The sequence below is a fragment of the Pyrus communis genome, chromosome 3 (assembly GCF_963583255.1).
Source record: "Pyrus communis chromosome 3, drPyrComm1.1, whole genome shotgun sequence".
Taxonomy (NCBI): Eukaryota; Viridiplantae; Streptophyta; class Magnoliopsida; order Rosales; family Rosaceae; genus Pyrus; species Pyrus communis.
The window spans coordinates 269,332-290,946 of NC_084805.1; the positions used below are offsets into that span (position 1 = coordinate 269,332).

The 21,615-nt window shown below is 39.0% G+C and overlaps 1 protein-coding gene and 1 pseudogene across 7 annotated transcripts; one reads left to right on the top strand and one right to left on the bottom strand.

The window, feature by feature from the left end:
• Positions 1-9,425, top strand: LOC137727993 (tRNA-specific adenosine deaminase TAD3). 7 transcript variants are annotated; one of them, XM_068466865.1, is made up of 12 exons: positions 1-168; positions 360-430; positions 682-805; positions 4,208-4,286; positions 4,440-4,798; positions 4,884-4,957; positions 5,541-5,662; positions 6,592-6,674; positions 7,221-7,320; positions 7,999-8,454; positions 8,581-8,696; positions 8,807-9,425. In XM_068466865.1, the coding sequence occupies exons 5-12, from the start codon at positions 4,677-4,679 to the stop codon at positions 8,964-8,966; spliced, it is 1,233 nt and encodes a 410-aa protein (XP_068322966.1). In that variant the 5' UTR covers positions 1-168; positions 360-430; positions 682-805; positions 4,208-4,286; positions 4,440-4,676; the 3' UTR covers positions 8,967-9,425. The 7 variants fall into 7 exon arrangements, with proteins under 7 accessions (XP_068322966.1, XP_068322967.1, XP_068322961.1 ...); XM_068466860.1 differs by having other exon boundaries at positions 4-168; positions 8,575-8,696; XM_068466861.1 differs by having other exon boundaries at positions 4-168; positions 4,615-4,798; positions 8,575-8,696.
• A 142-nt stretch (positions 9,426-9,567) lies between these two features.
• Positions 9,568-11,309, bottom strand: LOC137727490 (phytolongin Phyl1.1-like; annotated as a pseudogene).
• Between the last annotated feature and the right edge of the window lie 10,306 nt (positions 11,310-21,615).

Below are 21,615 nucleotides of genomic sequence, written 5' to 3' on the forward strand. Positions count from 1 at the left end.
AGAAAATAAAGGAAAGTGAAAAGATCGCCTCTGCTAAGTTGTTGTCGAGTTGGGCACAGTGACAGCCAGCCGAGAAGGAAGAATACTGGGAGAATTAGGGTTTCAGAGAAAGAGCCGTAGACTCTTCTCACCACCTGATCGATCACTCGCGCGTCTTCCATTACTAAGGTAAGTCCCCCAATTTTCCAGATCGATTTTATCGAAACCCTAATTTTGTTTCTGGATATTCTCTTCCTAACCCAAAAGAAAATATTGACGGTTTCCACAAAATCCTAACAACTGTTTCAGCTCAATTTTTGTTTTTAATTTACCAATTTTTTTATGTCTGATGATGGATGTTGGCGTGTCTCGATATGCAGGATTAATTCTTTGTTTCGTCGAAAAATGGGTAATTTGATACAAGAGTCGCCAAGTTAGATGGAGGACTGGGGTAATACTGCTTGCTTTAATTCCATCTTAAGTATTCCTGTAAAATTTTGTGAGATGTGTTTGTGGGGTTTTTTTTTTTTTTTTTTTTGTGGGTAATTTTTGTTTATCTTGTTATATTCTCTTAATAATTGTTATGTTTAGTACTTACCACCTAAGCTCTCTTGCCTAAACCTTTGAATAACAATTCATTTGCTATAATTGATATAAGTGGAGTTATTTTGTTTACAAAGCTGGCTTTTTTCTCTGCTTCAGAAGATGAGAAAAAGTTTCAGCTCTCCCTGCTAAGGACCAACCAATACATAAATGGGATGACGAAGATGTGGATGAAAATGATATTACGGAGTCATGGGAGGATTTAGATGAACCTGCTCCTCTGGTAAGATCAATAACACAGTTGTCATCTTATTATTTTGTTGAGTTTCTGAAAGCAATTTTTTTCCTGCTCATCATTCAGAATCCCTGTCATAGGTTGATTGATGATTGTTCTTGTTTGAGTACTAGCTAATTGGCTGGGGAATGTTTCATGTATATTTATCTTTAAAATGACCACGAACAACATTGTTTTTTCTTGTGATGTGAAAATCCAATTTTGTATCTTGCGGCAATATATGCATATAAATGGTGAAAGGCACACAACTTTTTAATATTATATGGGATGTCTTTGATTGGTTACACCATATATTGTCACTTTGTACTGCATTTGTCTATGCAGAATAGTAGTCATATTACAAATAGTTCATTGAGCGCTAGTTCTCTTCCTTGCCCTTAATTGAAAAATGAAAATAGCAAGGTTCTAAAAAACGCTAGGCGCTAGTCGGGTGGCGGGCTAGTGCCTAGCGCCTAGGCGTCTAGGCGGAGTCTAGACGGGCGCCTAGGCGGAGTCTAGACGGGCACCTAGGCGGTCTAGGTGGATTTAGGTAAATTTCTTGTATATCTTGTAAGTAAGTGCATATTGACGCTTATAAAAAATTATACTAGTATGAAATTCATGAATACAATAATAAATAAAAAATAATAAAATGCAAAACTAGTATCCAAAGTTCAAAATTTAAAAACACACATATTTGCCGTATTAGTTAAGATATTTTGAATGGTTGTATCTAATTTTCATAAAAATAAAAATAAAAATAAAAATCCCATGTGTTGTGTGAAGAGGTGCATGCATCCTCCCCAATTTCAAAAAGCACGTGGGGTGACCCTTACCCCCCATCCCTAGTCCCCATCCCTCACATCAGTCAAGAAACCCCCTTTTCATACCTTGAAAGCCGAAACTTTTAGTCATTTTATTTCTTTTCTTTTTCTTATCTGCTTCGTCTTCTTTCCCACTTCTTCTTTCTTTTTCTTTCCGTTTCCCTACTGTCCATTTTCCCTTTTTTTCTTGTTTCCTCTTCTTCTGAGTTCCTCTTCTTCGATGGAGTTCAGAGAGAGCGAGTTGCAACAGCTAAGAAGGTGGTGGTGCGCAAAGAGAGGGACTCAAAGCGGTGGAATTTCTTCTCAAGAAACCTCCACTCCGCCTACACAGCCGCCTAGACCGCCCAAGCCGCCTAAGAGCGCCTAGGTGAGCGCCTAACAGCTCCCCGATTTTTCTTAACGATTCGGACGTAATCGCATCGGCACCACCACGCCCAGCGTCTAGGCTGTTTTTTAGAACACTGGAAAATAGAGACTAGGTTTGAGAAAAGGGGTTCCACATTATTGTCAAGTTTGACCTCCTTTTTGCAACAACTTTGATTGATTTCAATGATTAGATTTATTTCTGCTTTACTGTTGAAAGTGAGATTTATAGTTTAGGCCATATCAAATGGTTTGTTATGACAATTTTTTACTAACTGGTTGACCACTCAATTTAAATCTTGCCGACTCCATTAGCCTATCACCCTGACCTGCTTCACACAAAACCAAGCCCTTAAACGGTCCAAATCTGTTTCTTGAACTGACCGGATTTTTTGGTCCGCCTGCTACGGACACAAAAATCCGGTGAAGATCTCAACTTCCTTTTCACCAACCTAAAAAAGGAAAAACAGTGAAATTTTTTCTTTTTTTGTACTTTTTAGCACTTACATGTAAATGCTATCAACCACCGGGTTCCTTGTGACGTAAATAGGTTATTGTTGTTGAGATGGGAGTGCAAGTCTCTAAAAAACCCTGTTTGAAAATTTCACAAAAGCAATAACTTTCAAACTGAAATGTAGTAATTTCCTTGTTCGGGTTTATAAACATAAAATTTAAAATCCAATGTTAGTAAAAAAATCCATGCAATCTGGAGGTCATGAGTCCCGAATTTTAAGCTTCACCTAAGTAGTGTCATTTCTAAAAATCCCAAGACAGTAGGAGGCTTAGAAAAAAATTCACAACAATATACATTCTCACAACCACCCTCACCACCTTGCCACGGTCACCAATTCACTACACCTCCATCATGCCTTGGAAGAGAGCAATTTCTCTCTCATCAGTCCATTTTGTACCGTTTACAGCAGCATGAGCACCTACTTCTTATACGTCGTATTGGGATTGGGGCACTCTGCATTATAAATCTTGAGAGTTGAGACGAGCTGGGGTCTTACACTTCTTCAGCATGTACCTAATGCAACCAATTTTGAATTGTATGAATGAGTTCAATATGTGCTTGTCTCATCTTCTCTAAGTGTAAGACCATAGCTCGTCTCAGGACTTTAAATGTTTATGTCTCTCCATATTTTTTTCGACGAAGGGGTGAATTCATTACCAAGACAACATAATTAAAAAGAAAGAGCCTCAGTTACAATAAGCACACAACTAATTTTTCTCGTCCCAGTCTATTACCTAAAGCCATAATTCTGGGACACTTTCATACATCCGTTAGTTTTCCGTCAGAACCTTCGCTAATGACTACATGTCACGTGGACATTAAAAAAAATTAAAATTAAAATTTTAAAAATAATTAAATAATTAAAACTAAAAAACTAAAAACCCCATTTCCTTTCCCTTCTCCTCCTTTGCTCGAGCTACCCGCTTCTCCAAAACCCCATTTCTCCATTTCCCTTCCTACCTCCTTCGGAGAAAACCAACTGGAACTGGGAACGTGGACAATGTCAGTGTTGAACCGGATTCATCACTGTTTTCTCCACCTTGGTCCTGGAGCCCAACCCTCTCTTGCTCCGCTCCTCCCTTTCCTTCCCCGATCCCCTTGCCGATCTAGATTGCACCCTCAAATCCATCTCCTCCTTCTCCACATCGTCTGCAATAGTCGATAATCAGAGAGGTCCAAGAGCCCATTCTAGGTAATTTCACTAAGTGCTAACGGGGTTTGTAATTGAACCCAAAAAGATCTCTGGTGGGTTTGAGTCCATTTCGAGTCAGACCTGACAAGCAGCTCATAGAACCCACAAAGAAGAAGGAGAAGAAGCAGAGAGAGGCGGTTGAGGAAACCGGTAAGCACTCCATTGGCAGAGTCCCTTGACACTCTTTGTTCATAAAAAATCTTAGACAAAATCTGGATACGAATCGACCCAATTACCAAGATTTGGTTTTGGAAGAAAAACTCAAATCTTGAAAAAGTGTCATTAATAATTTGATTACGTATCTTAGGGGCAAGGGAGATTTATAAGAACCAAAGTCACATGGGGAGGTGGGTAAGTGAAGGAGGATGATTACATCTCTTCGGCTTGATCTCAGAAACCCAGAAAGAGTTCCTTATGGTTTAGCTTTTAGGGTTTTTGTTTTTTTTTTTTTTCATAAATTTTTTGTAATATACATATGGGCCATATTGACACATGTCTTCCATTCATTGTTCACGCAGGCATCACATCATCAGTTAACGGAAGTTGTGACGGAGAACTTAACGGTTGTATGAAAGTGTCCTAAAATTATGACTTTAGGTACTAGACTGGGACAAAAAAACTTGATGTATGAAATGTTGAAAACCAAAAAACTTTAGGATAGTAAACCGAGATTAACCCTTTTTACTAATTAAACCCTGAAAATCAAAATCTACCTTGTCTTTGAATGAAATTTCAATTCCTTTTTTGCAGGTGGATAGCCATCCAAAGTAGAGTTTAAAACTTTGAGCTGCAGTGTTTTGTCAATTTTCAAATATTAGTTTAATCTTATAAAGTCCATAAACCCTAAGAAATGAAAATTTTCCGTTCCGTGTTTATTTTGGTTCACATAATCAGTGACTTACTTGTTACTTGGTGGTAAGTGAAGCCTCCAATCATCCCGGCAAGTGCAACAAGGTCTACTAGTGGTAGCTAGATTTAAGCTAGAATATGGAGGAGACGTGGCAGATAGTCCACATCCCCGACAACCCCCCATTCCCTCCCGACCAACAACCTACCGTCGATGCAATTGCTTCACTTATAGACCCTTTATTTGCCAACACTCTCGTAAGGTAAGCTTGGTTTGCTTTACTGGCGGCTATGTAGCACTTGTTTAATTTCTTTCTTACTTTTGATGAAATGGATGTAATTGTGTAGGCGTTTGAACCAAATTGCACCGCTGGAAAATCTTCGGCACATCAAGCGGGTGCACAAGAAATTTGTTCAAGGAGGTTTGTCTGTATCTCTTAAACCCTAAACCCATTTGTTAAATTTATTAAGATTATCAAAAAGCTAAATTTGTGTGTGTGCTCGACTTGGTTCAAATTGGAGATGTTCATTCGTTATCCAATGGAGAAGATTTTCTTTATTGCAATTAGTCAAAGAAAGCTACACCTCCCTAAGATGGGGTGTCCTGCCCGTGTGTGCTCGACTTGGTTCAAATTGGAGATGTTCATTCATTATCCAATGGAGAAGATTTTCTTTATTGCAATTAGTCAAAGAAAGCTACACCTCCCTAAGATGGGGTGTCCTGCCCTACGTCGCCTCTAATATGCTTTCAAACATGTCTATCAAACCAAAATAATAATCAGCATGACAAAATTGTTTATGAATGTTACCCTAGCATATCAATAGGATTTGTCTAACACTTATGCATATTTCCAAGTCTTGCTGGATATTCCCCTGATTTGGGGTTCAGGCAGCAAGTATATGACGGCCAAGATGATAATTACCTGACATGGTTACCAAATTGTTCTTACTATCTTATCTTTCGGGTACATCCAATTCGGTGTTGACTATCAGTTCACTATACAGGAAAAACTCAGTTGTCTGTGATACTATGTCTAGCTTCTCAAAATGGTAATCAGTTGGACAGCATTCAGAATGATGTACAGGAGCTGATGAATTCCTACCAGTTGAGTCCTTTTGTCACAAAAGTGGGTCTTTCTCTTTTTATTTTAACAAGGTTTGACTTGTACTTTTTTCTTCATCTGAAAGTAATAATAGCAGAATAACAAATAATCTGAACATATCTACTGCCCATTCTTGTTATTATGATTCTTTTCTATCATGACAAAAATACAATATAAAGACTACTATTGTACTTTTGGAATAATTATGGTCGTAGTTGTTTAAGTTGATTATCTTAAATACTTCAGTATGTAACCTTAATGTTTCTCTTGTTAAAATATTGCACAATCAATAAATTGACATTACGAATTAAATAGCTCGTTGAAAAATACTATTAGTTATGAATCATCTATTATTTTGTTGCCAAGAAAGAATGAACCTCTTGTTTTCTTTCGTAAGTTTTCTTTTATGAAAGTTGGGCCTCTTGTTAATTTATGTTAGGATGGCTGCTTGGTCACTTTAGGAACATTTTCTTTTCCTCTCAAGATGCTTAGGAAGAATTTGCTCGTGCTTGATCGTAGATTTGAAATATGATGGGCTTTGATGATGTAGGATCAAAGTGTTTTCCTAAGGGAGTCATAAGGTCAAAAATTCGTGGATTTGAAATATGTTAATTACTACCATTTTTCTTCTTCTGTATAATCTTATATCTGAATGCAATCATTTTAATTGTGTTTTACTGAATCCAAGCTTGTCTTTGGACTTTGTCTTACTTAATACTTCACTTTCATGCTATTTATTTGGGCCTTGCCTTGTATATACAGTGATATGGATCCCTTTCTTTCACATAAACTTATGACCCCATTTTGGCTATTGAATTTCGATTTGTTTGAGTATTTGTTATTATCTTCTGAAGGCCTGCTCTTCTTCTGGTAGTCTCCAAACTTGCTTTTGTGTTTTTTTCCTTTACCATTAAACTAGACTATGGCCAACATCTAAAGCCACTCAATTTTAGGTCTGCAAGTATGCTGCATCATCAAAAGAAGAGTGGGAAGAACAATGCAAGCTATGGCCAACATCTTATCATCCCCCAACTTAGTAAGCTACCACTCTTTTAATATTAAATGTAATCCAACTATGCTGGTTTACGTCAGTGTTTTTTAGCACTATTTTTTCATTTTTCATGTATTGTTGATGTTCAGGAGTCTTTAGTTTTTTTCTTTCTAAGATTGAGCTGAATTGGAGTGAAAGATGTCTCAGTAACAATGAACACTAGTCCTAGATTTGTTCCTGAGCAAAATGATGGGTCATGTGATAGCTTCCCTTGATTAAAATCTAGGGTCATGAGGAGGTGAAAGTTGCCTTATTTATGTATGAACAAAAATTTTCATCACAACTTATATGCACAAACTCAAAGCTCTGCTAACACCAACAGGAAAACATTGGCAATTACTAGTAGAAGGCATTATATTGGATGGTTACATAAAACTTCCTTTCTATCTGCACCTTTGCAGTTTAGTTTTGTTACTTGCTTTTTTCTTGGTGGCTCCTCGTTCTGCATTTCCGGGATAGATATGTCAAATAATTATTTGTTTAACATTATTCTGACTCTTTTTGTGTTTGCCCGTGATCTTTTAAATACAGTAATATTGAAGGCATTACTGGATTCAGTCAAGAGGACTCACAATCAGTCTTCAGCTTCATGAAGTATGCTGTTCAGTTGGCAAAGTCTGGTGATAATTTGGTAAAGTATTACTCTCACTCTTAACTGGATTGGTATTTAGGTCGTCCTTTCCTGATCAGCTTTCTAATATTCAAAATGACGCTAATACTTTGAAAGTATTCCTGAATGAACTGGAAGGGTTGGGGTGAAGTCAATTTTGTTATCTCTTGCAGTCTTATTATTTATTTATTTTTCAGCCAGCATCCTGTTGTAGTCTTGTTAGTGCTTCTCAACATGCATGGATCAGCATTAGTTTGAGGACTACAATAGTCTACTCTTGAGAAGATATTCACTTTTCCTTTTAAAAATAATGAGAAAAAGACTATCATAATCTTGATTGTTAGTTAATTCTGCTGTAGGAACTAAGTTCTATACGAAACTTGTTAAAGTTGATGTAAGGCTTACAACCTGATGTTGATTTATATTCTCAACACATCCCCTCATGTGGTTGGCCTGAGTGCAACATGTGGATTGGGTGATGTAGAGCATGTGTGACCAAACTGGTCTTAGCTTGTGGATGGATTGCCTGCTATGACATCATGTGAAAGTTAAGGCATCCAACCCAAAACCAAATGGCAATGGGTGGAGAGTTCAAGGAGTTCATTTTGTGCAATGCAATGCAAGGCCTCATTTTTTGCATACCACTGAGCCTATGCTTGGTGCTTGCTATATAACTGTTCTCCTTTACTCTATCTGCAGGAAGTCAACGCTGCAGTTATAGTGGATCCTTCTGTTAAACAGGTTATTGCGAAAGCATGTGATCAAACTTGTTCTTGCTATAATCCCAAAAACGAGATCACCCCTGAAACCAGCTGCATTGAAAAGCTGGAAACTTCTGTTTGCCATGGCATTTCAGGTGGTGCATTGAGCCGTAAAGAGCATTCAAATGGCTTTCCAGCTAAATCAGAACAGTTGTACACTGGCGTTTCTTGTTTATGTCCTTGGGGATGGGCTGAGCAAGAATCAGACATGAGTTTGAGTTATTGCCACCCTTTACGCCACGCTTCCATTGTTGCTATTGAGTCTTCTGCTGCCAGGGACAGGCTTCTTTTCCCCAGTTCGGGAAAAACACAAGATAAGTCATTTGAAATGGACCACATGCAGTCTTGTTCAGCAGCCTGTCCAGCAAAGAGACAAAAGACCAACCCCACAAATGTGAGTTGTTTCTTTCTTCACAATATATTTTCATTTCCCTGATATATGCTACTTCACAGTTGAAGTTGTTGGGGCTGGCTTGTGTTCAAGTTTTTATACTTAAGAGTCGTCTTATCACAGATTCAGGTTAATGGTGAAGAGAATCTGGACTTGAATGGTGAAGGTTGCAGCGGATCGCTGTCAGCGAGGCCTTATCTATGCACAGGTTTTGACATGTACCTTGTTTGGGAGCCGTGCATAATGTAAGTTATTGAAACCGATCGAGCTCTGAGTTTAGATTTTTTTTTTTTTTTTTTCTATTATGGTTAAGTAATGATAATAATGGTTTTGTGATGGTGAATTGTATATGAAGGTGTGCAATGGCACTTGTGCATCAGAGGATCAGGCGGATATTCTATGCATATCCAAACCCAAAAGCAGGAGCATTGGGGAGTGTCCACAGACTGCAAGGCCAAAGAAGCTTGAATCATCACTATGCTGTTTTCAGGGTCTTAGTGGGGACGGACATTTGAAGCTTCAATTCCCCCGCTTTAGCACTTCACTCTCAGCATCGAGCCGTCTTTAAGCAACTCGGGGAGTTTGTGTCGTATATCTGGTTGGATTGCATACGACTGTCCCAGCCTGTGGTCGTCGACGGAATATGATGCAATATAGTCAAAAGGCTGGAGATGGGCCCGTGCTGCCCTTTCAGCCCGGCATACGTCACTTTCCGCAGATGATGTTCCTTAAGGTAGGTCTCCTAAGAATCTGGCTTTCCAAAGACGAAACTCTCGGGCGGGAACTCCAAGCCCTAAATTCTGGATTGGATTGGATTGGATTGGATGGGGGCTCTGATCTTTTTCTTATATTGAAAATATGACTTTCATTCCATGAAGAAGAGCATACGGCTGATGGAGGCTCTTAAATATTCAATTTATAGTTTGGTGGGGTCCCGCTCTAGTCTCTATTGAAAATTAACATTTCTCTTAGAATTTATTCCTATTAGAGATGCCGCGTCTCAATATTTCAAGCAAATGCTACCTTTAAAACGGTTTGCTCAAATGGTCGTCCATGCCAGAATGCTTCATTGCATGATATGGTACACAAAGCACAGACATGACGGACCACCAAAAATCCCAGCAACTAAGAAGAGAATATTGTGAAATCACTAAAAAGCATCGGAACACTCCGACTGACTGAGAAGTTCATATGCTCATAAAACTAAGTATACGACAAATTCATCGACCATATACTTCTCTCACTCTCTCCCAATCCACCCACTTGTCTCCGCCAACTGTTTCTTGATGACATGACTTTCTACCCCTCCAGTCGTGATCTCAAACTTCACTTTAGGCACTGATCACAAGATAATCAACACATGCACTCGATACCACTACAAATCAGTAACCAAATAAAATACAGTAGAACACAATTCGCACTTGGCGGCACCACTAGTTTCGAATGCTTTGTGAACCTGACCTAATCCTCATTGATCCCAAATCCTTTTGTAATGCAACTGAGGAATCTGCTCCAGCTTGGTTATTGGAATCCAAATTAGCTGATTCAATACTCACTCCTCTCTCCGTAGATTTCCTATGTTCCTCCAACTCAATGTCTCTCATTGCAATACCATGCTCTTTAGCCTTCTTTTTATCTTGCTTGCTGGACTTCCCCAACGGAGGGGCTTTTGTAGAATTGGCAGCTTCAATTTGTCATTTCGCACTACTTGGTGATGGAGAAAGACCGGCATGCCCCGTCACTTCAGCTGTCCAATTACTACCACCCTGAGAAACAGTCTCCAAGGAGGTGATCAAGCAGTGGATAACGGAACAAGCTGTTCTTGTATGCCAACAGAGCTCATACTCGACAAACTTCCCCTTGAATCCTTCCTGGCTACCTTGTTGAATTCGTCCCTCAAATGCTCTAAAATTTGAACAACCCCGGTATTCCCCTAATATCATCAACAATAGTGAAATAAGTCCTTTTACCCACCGTCTCAAAATACCACCTACGAAAAGGAGGACTCTTTTCCAAACACAAAGTAGCCAAGTTGCCAATTTCACAATCTCCGCCATTATACACTAGAGGATCCGGTTACCCCTTGACACACAACAGTAGTAAACTCCATCTGTTGGTCTGAGTCAAAGTTTTAGGTGGATTAGGAATTTATTTATGTTTCCTAGTTTGGTTGTAACTCTCTCTTTAATATTTCTTGTATCACAAGGAGAATAGTTGAAGATTCCAGCCAGTGCCAAGGGTAATGGATGTAAAGAGCCTCGAAGAAGAATACAATGCTTTTCTATCAGATAAAGCTGGGGAAACTGAGTAGTTGAAGATTCTGCAGGACCAAATTGAGTAACTGCGGGTAAACTGTTATCAGGCTTCTGTAGGAAGACCTAGGTGTCGTCTCCATTCTGATCCATAACAGCCCATGGCTATTACAAATAGCCTCTGCCTGCTGCCAGGACCATAAGTAGAACCGACATTGCTATTGGACGGGGACATTGCAGTTATGGCTTCAATCAGTTTCCCTTTGTCTAGTTGCTGCAGTATGCTTGAAGCCTCCTTATACAGAGAATCTCAAAGAAAGGTCTTCCGCATCTTTTAGAAAGTCACTCAAAGGTTCTTCAGGAATTGGCATGATCTGAAGGCGGGGTAGTGGGGTGACGGATTCGGGAATGTGGAACATGAGAGAGGTAGTTCGGCAGTGTTCAGGTCACGAAAAACGGTGGATGTTCTATAGGCCGTTCTTTCTGCATTCGAGGCAGGGGTTTTCTTTTCCTCCGACAAACTGCACGAGAGAGTCGACTGACTGATTCTTGCCGGAATTGGCTTGGAGGATGAAAATTCGAAATCTGGGGATACTCCATGTCCATGCTGAATAATGGTTGATGAGGTTTGTTTATTGCCACCGTGGTTGTAATTCTAGTTTTACTTGTTCCTTACTATTTAACATGTCTTGCAGAATGAAGAAGCAGGTTAAATATGAGGCAATTTTACCATCATGTTCCCAACATGGATGGCTTCCTTGTGTTAAATTGTTGAAGGCTTAATATAGTGAAAGGAACAGGTCGGACAGGCACCTGAATCAAGCTAAATAGTTATTTTACCACTCAATATTTGCAGCCGCAGTAGATGAACAATTTGAAGCCAGCGGCAGCAATCACAGACCAAAATAAATAAATAAAAGGATAAGAATTTCCCTTCTTTTATCTCAATCCGAAAGGGATCATCTACTCAAAACAAACACAAGAACAGAAAACAAAATTCTCAAAAAGTGACATTCAAAACAAAAGAGGCTCAAATACTTGTAAACATTAACATCCAACAAACTGAATTCAGTACATTGCAATAATAGCACCGGATAATAACAATTACAACACCATTGTTCCTTAATAACATCTCAAACAAATTCTCCCAAAGCGATAATCATTACACGATGAAGATAAAATCCATAAAATTCCTCAAACCTATGTGAATACTTAACATCTCCGAATTCTTCAAACCACAGATAAAGCTTGAGTACAGCGCTCAGTATGATTACCACCTTGATGGTGGCAGAGAACTCTTGAGTACAGCTCTTGTTACCATTTCCACATCAGCCACATCAGGGTGGGCTGTTTTTGGATCACCATGGCAACACGTACAGACTATTGCAGCATCTGGGCCAACAGTTACGTCTGGTGAGCAATATCTCCCGTACGGGCAAAGTGGTGCACTGTGATCATTCTTCATACAAATGCAACAGTACCTGAACCTTGGGGTTTGTTTAGCTATGGACCAAACCAAAAGAAGAAATCAATGCCGCTGACCACACATCGCACATTGAATGACCAATAACTACAAATTGTCTCCATTTTAACATAGAAAAGTATTGATTGATGGTAAACCGGGTACAAGATAAAATTAGCAAGAGTCTCAAGAACACAATGAGCAATAGAGAAAAATCAATCATCACGAACCCCATTGATTCATTTCATAGAAGATAACTCAGTTTCCAAGTATTCTATTTTTTTCGTATTTCTGATCTCAAGTCCATCAAACAAAGAAATTTTCGTCAAATTGGCCACAGCATGACACCATGTCTGCACAAGTGTTTTATTTTTTTTTTTACCCTTTTGTGAATTGTTGATGAAACGTATAAATTAACATAGAAGCTAGCTGCAGCACAGCAGCAGACCGATGGAATTGCAAATATATAACCTGAAGGGGGTGTGATATTCACACATCCCTTTTTACTTCTCACACGCCCTTTTAATTTTCGGCCGTCGAATCGGATGAATCGAAGAAAATCAAATGACAGAAATCAACAAGAAGTGTGTGAGAAGTAAAAAAAGATGTGTGGATAGCACACCCCAACTAGAAAAACTGATCAAATTGATCCAAAAACTTTGGCACGATATTTCCTCAAAACATTAGTAATAAATCATTAGTCCTCTCAACCTATATATGACAATAACAACGGACAGGAAAACCTAAACCTAAATGGAGGGACTGGAGCACCGGTGACGGGGGTTGAAGGAGGATCTCAATACAGTAGGAACAGCTGGATTTATATGTGTGTGTATAGAACAGTCAATAAATTACACAAATTTTCAGCATAAACTTACGATATCAAACGAAATTCTAATACATAAACCAAAAGTAAATAATTTCAAATTAAAATCTCAGAAATATAGGTATGAAATTAAATTCTGGAACAAAAAGAAAGAGAAAAAACACAATTCCTGCATACCATAATCAAAAGCAAACTTCTTTCGTCCCTGTGCCTCAGCCACCTTTTGTTGTTGTGCCTCTGCCGGTTTTGATTCTTCTGCCTCTGCAAGCCGTGGTTGTTTGGTAGGCCGCATCGGTTGTTCATCAGGCCGGATCCGGACGGATTCTGATTTCAAGGGCCCCATGGCTGTGTCTGTGAATTAGAGAGAGATCGCGCAACGGTTTTGCTCTTGTGGTGAGAGAGAGGCGGCGTTTTTAATTTTTTTGGGTCAGCGGGCGTTTAATACAAAGTTTCGGACTGGAATCATCTCCGGATCCCTTCCCGGGGATCTTGGGATCCTCTATCCTGAGCGTTCAACAAACAATTAACGGTCCAGATTCAAGTCTGGGTTGTGGGTGACAGAAGAAGAGGATTGTCGTTGTTGGTATCGACGGATTTGTTAGGCTTACAGACGAAGAGAGATGGAGGGCTTACGTGAGAGCTCTCTCCGGAGTTAATGATATGAACTGGAGATTGCCAGTGGCTCTATAATACCTGATTTCCCAAATTTAATCCACGATTTTATTTTCAATTTATCGATAGGTTGCATTGGATTGCCGATATCGTCGGACAGTGCTGCGGCGATGTGAGGCAGCAGGTAAATGCTACGGCGATGTTGGGTGCAGGCAATTCTTGTGCTCCGACGACGTGGGTTTCTGTCGAATCTAGTTCAAATCCGAGAAGTCGACGGCGGAGTCCAGGTTCAAGCATGATGGCAGAGTCTATGGTGGTGGGATTCGACGGGCTGCCCGCAATATGAAAGTGTATTTGTTTGTACTTGAATCTTGACCGTTAATTGTTTGTTGAATTAGAGGATCCTTGAATTCCCAGGAAGGGGATCCGAGATGATCCCAACCCAGAGTTTCCTCTCTTGTTAGACCAACACCAACAATGGCATGTAACCTAAAATTCCCCTTCCCCCATCCCAAAACCCCACCCCAACCCATGTGCTAAACAAAACCTAAAACCCAAAACTCAAAAAAGGCCAGAAACCAGCCCGTTTTTAGGCCAGAAGTCATTATGGGCCCTACCTGTTGCGAGTGAAACACGGGCTGTGAAGCCCAGATGCTTGAGCCAATCGCCCAACGCGCAGCAACGCGCCAGCTGGATTCCCACGGGGACCCCACCCACGTGGGCGTGTCCCCTGCTGTCAGATGACGTCAGCAACCTAACAGCTACTTTTTTTTATCGAACAGCCATATTTAAATGGGCTGTTGGTTACTCCAACGGTTCATGTTCAAATTATTTTTTTTTAGTTTTATATTTATATATTTATGGAATCCAACGGTTTAGATCAAATATAATCAAATCTAACGGTAAAAAAAAAGATCTAACGGTCCAAATTTAAATCCAACGGCTAAAATAATTTTAAAAAAAATATTTAACTTAAAATTCAACCAAAAACTCTATAAATACCTATGTATTTGTTCAAACATCCACACAAAACTCACTTTTCTCCTACAATTCTTCTAATTTTTCTTTCTACCATTTCTTCTCATTTCCAAAATTTTCAAGATGGCAAAAGAACATGTTAGAGGTCGTAATTGGACCTTTGACGAAGATATTGCTTTATGTTTAGCATGAATTTCTATTAGCGAAGATGGTGCCATCAGCATCAATCAAAATAGAAAGGTTTTGTGGGGTAAAATCGTTGATAAGTTCCATGAAAATTCCAACGCCGGTCGAAGGGAAGTTGGTGGTGTTTATGATCGGTGGATGATTATCAACAAAGTGTGCACTTTATGGAAGGGAAGCTTGGAGAGAGCCATGGTTGACATGCCTGGTGGAAGGGGCGCCTCAGAAATTGTGAGTTTATTTGTTGATATTTTAGTTGTCATGTACATAATAGTATTTTGCAACTAATTGTTTTTATGTATTTGTTGCATAGGGTGACAAAATAATGGCAATTTACAAGACAAGAACTACACCAAAAAATCAAGTTTTTAAGTTGCATCATGCTTGGGACATCCTCAAGGATTGTCCGAGGTAGGGAACCGATGCGAACCAACAATGTGGAAGATTATTTCATAGTGAAGCCCCACCCCCAAATGATGTCAATGAAGGTGTGAATTTTGCCAACAATGAAGGTGTCGAACAAATAACCCCAACTTCTTCTTTTGCAAGGCCCTCGGGTAGAGATAAGCAAAAGGAAGCAAAGAGAAAAGGGAAGTCCCAAGATCCAACACGTAAACAATTTGCTAGCGAAATGGCAAGAATGAACAAAAACCAGTGTCGTCGGCAAGAAGAATTGACCCAAATGTTTTTGGCCATAAAGGAAGAAGGGGATAGGAAGCAAGAAAGGTATGAAACTAATTTGATAATGGAGGACCTCGACAAATACACTCCAGAGAGGAAGAAATACTTACGTGGTAAGCAAAAGGAAATTTTACGAAGGAATGCCACAAGGAGTATATTTCAAGATGATGATTCATCTCAAGACTATCACCCAAGTCCATCACCAAGTCAAAATGGTGGATATCATTATTAAGTTTATGTAGTCTATGAGTTTTCGATTGTAATAAGTTTATGTGGTTTATTAATTGTCTTCTCTTTTTTTTTTTTTTTTTTAAGTTTATGTGGTTTATCATGATTTTCATGTATTGAGTGATTTTTCAAAATTTATCGGAATTTAAATATTTTTAGGTTAAAATGTTCATAAAATTAATTTAAGATAGTCTACATAATTTTTTTTTTAAAGTTAATTTAAAAAAAATAGCCTTAATTCATTATTTGATAATTTGGGGCTAAAATTTTAGGCTAGAAGGGTTGGAGTAGAAAAGCTGTTTCTGGGCTAAAACCTAAATTTTGTGGGCAAAATATTTTTAGGTTTTAGGTCACCATTGGAGATGGTCTTAGGAAATGCATTTTATTCCTTTTATTTGTAATTTTTTTTTTGTTTTTGTCATTGGTTAAACTTGGGGGTGGGGGGAATCGAACTTGGGTAAGGTGAAAGTTTTCTTGGCTCTAGTGCCACTGCAACTCGACCCCCATCCTCTTTTTATTTGTAATTTCAGTTGGTTAAAAAAGAGTTTGTCCTTTCGTGAGTTAGTTATGTAAAGGAATGCTAAGTTAGCATTTCTGAGTAGACTAGCTACTTAAATGGAGAAACAGTTGGGTTGCTTCTTTAACAGATATATCAGTTTTATTAATAAAAAATTATAGGCATGAGTTCCTTGCTCGTCGTCTTCCTTTCTACTCCATTCCATTTCTCCATTGATGTACTGTCTAGGTTGAGCAGGTTCTTAACATTGGTATCACCCAATTTTGATCTTGGTCCCTTTGTGCATGCTTCACTACAATCCCAACACTCGATTATCTCAAATGGACGCTCGAGTCGTTGCTTTGGAGTATTCTATTGTTGCGCTCTCTGAATCCATTGATTTGAAAATGGTGATGTTCATGGAACAATTCCGTCACGAGATCGCTTGTACTCATGGGGGCGGGGGTTCCTCTTCAAACGCCGATCCTCTTCTTCAACCCATCATTGCCGATTCTCCATATCCCGGCGACCTTGACCCTTATCCGCCTCCTCGTTGCGAACCTCACGACGGCGGTCCCTACCCTCATCACCAAACTTGGCAGCCTCGCATCAATTTTCTCATATTTACTACTGATGAAGATTTACTTGCTTGGATCTATAAATCAGAGCAGTTTTTCACTTACTTTTCCCTTCCTGAGCTTCAGAAAGTCCTAACAGTTTCATTCCACTTGGAAGGGGAAACACTCCAATGGTTTCGATGGCACGACTGTTTACAGACAACTCCTCGGTGAGAGGATTTCACACACGCCTTTTGCAGAGAGTTTGGGCCCTCTTAATTTGAAGACAGTGCTGAGGCACTCTTCAAATTGAAACAATCAGGTACTCTCAAATATTACATCACTGAGTTTAGACATTTGGCAAATCGAACTCATAATATAGGGCCTATTTTGTTAAAGAGCTGCTTCTTGGGTGGCTTGAAGCGTGAACTTAAACATGAGGTTTTGCGACCCTCTTATATGCATGATGCTATTTCAATTGCGTTACAACTTGATACTAAATTGTGTGCTCTGAAGAGTAGCTCCGTTCAGCCTTTTCCACAGGCTCGCACCATTCACCCATCTACCACACCACTCATCACTCGTACTGTTAAATCCTCCAATTTTCCTGTGAAGAAGTTGTCTCCTGAGGAGATTCATAGAAAAATAGAGAAGGGTGATTGTTGGTTTTGTGATAAGAAACTAAGCAGGGGACATAAATATGCTAACAAGCAACTTCTCATCCTCGACTTAGTGTACCCTGAAGATGAGATTACCACTGAATTATTAAAGGAACCACCCCCTAAGTTATCTCAGATGGAACTTAGTGAACGTGCATTTTATGTCACACTTGCTAAGACCACTGTGAAGACAATGAAGGTCATAGGCTCACTGAATGGTCAACAAGTCATAGTTCTTTTGGATTCAGGGAGTATCCATAACTTCGTGGACTCTAGACTCCTTAAGAAATTTGCTTGGCATACTCAACCTACTAAACCATTTGAAGTGATGATTACAGATGGGGGTAAGGTTAGTAGTTCAAGTTGTTGCACTAATGCTACTTTGTCCATTAGGGGTTATGATTGTGTTGTGGATCTAGATTCCTTGCCATTGTGAGGATGTGAAATAGTCTTGGGGGTCCAATGGCTTTCCTCAATTAGCCCGGTTCTCTGGGACTTTCAGTTACTAACTATGGAATTTACCAATAATGGTTTTCAGTACAAACTCACTCACAGTGATACAACTGCTCCACTGATTCAAAAAACGACTCTCCAACATTTGGACAAGGAGATTTCCAACTCAAATCTGGGATTATTCATTTACTCCTTTGAAGGAAAAATGGTTGAAGCATGTGAATTAAATTCCTTGCAGATCAAGCAACTACAAGAAGTGTTGGGGCAGTTTGGGACCATTTTTGCCTTACCTACTGCACTACCACCTAGTAGGGTTCACAATCATCAGATTCCACTACTTCCTGGATCTAAACCCTCTAACATAAGACTCTACCATTATGGTCCTTTGCAAAAGATTGAAATCAAGAATGCAATCCAAGAACTACTTAATGCAAGTTTTATCAGACTAAGCCATAGTCCATTCTCTTGTCCAGTTCTCTTTGTGAAGAAGAAAAAAGGATCATGGAAAAATGTATGGACTACAAGGAACTCAATGCCATAACAATCAAGGACAAGTACCCTATTCCCTTGATTAATGACCTCTTAGATGAGTTACATGGTGCTAGGTTTTTCTCTAAACTTGATTTAAGGTCCGGCTACCATCAGATTTTGATACATCCTCAAGAAAGTGAAAAACTGCATTCAAAACACATAAAGGTCACTATGAGTTTCTAGTGCCTTTTGGGCTCACTAATGCCCCCGCAACCTTTCAAAGTTTCATGAATGATATATTCAGGGCCTATTTGAGGAAGTTCATCCTTGTGTTCTTCGATGACATATTAGTCTATACTAAGACTTGGGAGACCATCTGTTGCATCTCAAAATGGCATTTGCAGTTTTGCAATAGCATCAACTTTATGTTAAGAAACATAAATGTGTTTTTGGACAAAGTATAGTGGAGTATTTGGCCCATGTTATGTCAAGCAAAGGTGTAGAAGTTGAGCCCTCCAAGATTCAGGCTATACTAGAATGGCCTAAGCCTAATACAGTGAATGAGTTGAGAGGTTTCCTTGGTCTCACATCCTATTACAGGAAATTTGTGCCTGGTTTTGGCAAAATTTACTAACCACTTTATCACATGACTAATAATGATGGATTTGTGTGGACTACAGAAGCTAAATAAGTTTTCCAGAAGCTCAAGGATACCATGACTTCTCCACAGGTCATTGCTTTACCTAATTTTAAACACTGTCATTCGAGTTGGAATGTGATGCCTCCAATAATGGGATTGGTGCAATTTTGTAGCAACAAGGAATACCAATTGCATTCACTAGTCGAGCATTGGGCCCAAGAATGAATCCATTTCCACATATGAGAGAGAACTCATTGCGATTGTCCATGTTGTCAAGAAATGGCAGTTTTATCTACAAGGTAGGCACTTCATAATCAAGACTGATCACTGCAATTTGAAATATTTCCTTAACCAAAGGGCTTACATAGTATTCCAACAAAAGTGGGTGTCCAAATTGATGGGGATTGATTATGAAATTCACTTAAAAAATGGGGCTGACAACATAGTTGTTGATGTTTTCTTTAGAAGACATGACACAGATTATGTTACTCAGTGCTCTAATGCGACCACTGATTCCTCTATGAGTTGTCAAGCTATCTCTTACCCTTATTTTGGTTGGTTAGATAAGTTAAAAAGGTACAATGAAGGGGATGCTTGGATCAAGCAAAAATTGGCAGAGATTACAGATCTTGGGAAGGGAGTAACCAGTGGTTATAAGTTAGCTCACTATCATGTTAACAATAGCTTACTCAAGTATAAGTCCAAGATAGTTCTCAGCCCCAATTCCACTTGGAAGTCTAAGCTTTTGGCTAAGTACCAATCTACACATGCAGCAGGACACCAATGGGTTTTGAAAACCTACCAAAGGCTAAAAAGGGGTTTTTATTGGCCAAGTATGAATGGTGGCATTAAGACCTACATCTCTGAGTGAAATACTTGCCAACAAAACAAGTATGAAACTCTATCTCCTCCAGGTCTACTTCAACATTTACCAATTCCTCAGAAAATTTGGACTAATATAAGTATGGACTTCATTGTGGGATTACCCCCTTGCAAGGGAAAAACTGTCATTTTTGTGGTTGTGTATAGGTTGATTTAGTATGCTTATTTCTTGGCTTTAGCTCATCCCTACACTACCATGACTGTTGCTCAGTTGTTTGTTGATAACATATTCAAGCTGCATGGAATGCCATCCATAATTGTAAGTGATAGAGCTCCATTGTTTTTAAGCTCTTTTTGGAAGGAGTTCTTTAAGTTGCAAGGATCCCAACTTTGCATAAGCTCGGGGAACCAACCTCAGTGTGACGGGCAAACTGAGGTAGTGACTATGTGTGTTGAGACCTAACTAAGGTGCTTTGTGGGAAATAAATCGAAATACTGGGTTAAATGTTTACTATAGGCCGAATGGAACTATAACACCTCCTATCATACCTCTTCAAAATTCACTCCATTTGAATTGGTATACGGGTACCCCATTCTCGTGTTACTACTTATGAGCAAGGTACTGCAAAAATGGACTTGGTGGAACAAAAGTTGATTGAGAGGGATAAGCTGCTCATTGTACTCAGGTCTAACTTAGCAATAGCTCATAATAGAATGACAGTTCAAGCAAACAAGAAAATGACTAAAAGGGAGTTTTCTTAGTCTATCTCAAATTGTTGCCATACCAATTACAAACATTGGCTTCACGTGTTCATCACAAGATGCATCCTCAATAATGTGGGCCTTATGAAGTGTTAGAGAGAGTGGGACATGTTGCTTACAAGCTCAAATTGCCTAAAGAGACAAAAATACATCCGGTTTTTCATGTTAGCTACCTCAAGAGGCACTTGGGAAAAGTGGATCTACCAGTAACAACATTGCCACCCTTGATTGATAAAGTTTAGGAGCAAGGTTCTCATTCCTTACATGCACTTTTGGCAATAATCGCCGGAAGAATTTATAAGAAATGAGACAAGGCAAGTGTTCAGTTGCTAGTACAGTGGGTCGGGCAAGAAGAAAGCACAACTACTTGGGAGGATTATGATGATTTCCACGCCAGGTTCCCAAAGTTTCAGCTTTGAACCTTGTGGACAAGGTCGATTTTAAGGTGGGAGTGATGTTAGGAAATGCATTTTATTCCTTTTATTTGTAATTTTAGTTGGTTAAAAAAAGGTTTGTCCTTTAGTGAGTTAGTTATGTAAAGGAATGCTAAGTTGGCACATCTGAGTGGAAAGGCTACTTAAATAGAGTAATGTCTGGGTTGTTTCTCTAACAGATATATCAATTTTATTAATAAAAAAATTATAGGCACGAGTTCCTTGCTCGTCGTCTTCCCTTCTACTCCATTCCATTTCTCCATTGCTGTATTGTCTAGGTTGAGCAAGTTCTTAACATTTCCTCCCTCACATTATCCTTATCTTCTATACCTTACTAAAAGGGAAAACCAATTGTTGTAAAATTCCGAAACTACCACTATTTACACTAAAATTATTAGCTAGTTTGGAGTAATACTAGGGAAACTAAAATTATAAACAAAAGAAACTATCACCACTAAAATAGTAGCCATTTAGTTTGGGATAATGTTAGAGAGAACAAATTTGTAGATAAAATTTTAGAAACTAAAGGATATAGAAGTTAATGATTGAATTATTACTTAAATGTTAATAAATTTGCTCATTCCTATTAGTGACACGTCATTTAGTTTGCAAATTTTGTCTCCAAATTAAATCTCCCTAGCATTACCC

Coding starts and splice junctions, on each gene's coding strand:
- LOC137727993 (XM_068466860.1), top strand. CDS start 4,677: ATGGAGGAGACGTGGCAGATAGTCCACATCCCCGACAACCCCCCATTC. Junction 4,799..4,883: donor TTTGCCAACACTCTCGTAAG/GTAAGCTTGGTT, acceptor GTAATTGTGTAG/GCGTTTGAACCAAATTGCAC. Junction 4,958..5,540: donor CAAGAAATTTGTTCAAGGAG/GTTTGTCTGTAT, acceptor TTCACTATACAG/GAAAAACTCAGTTGTCTGTG.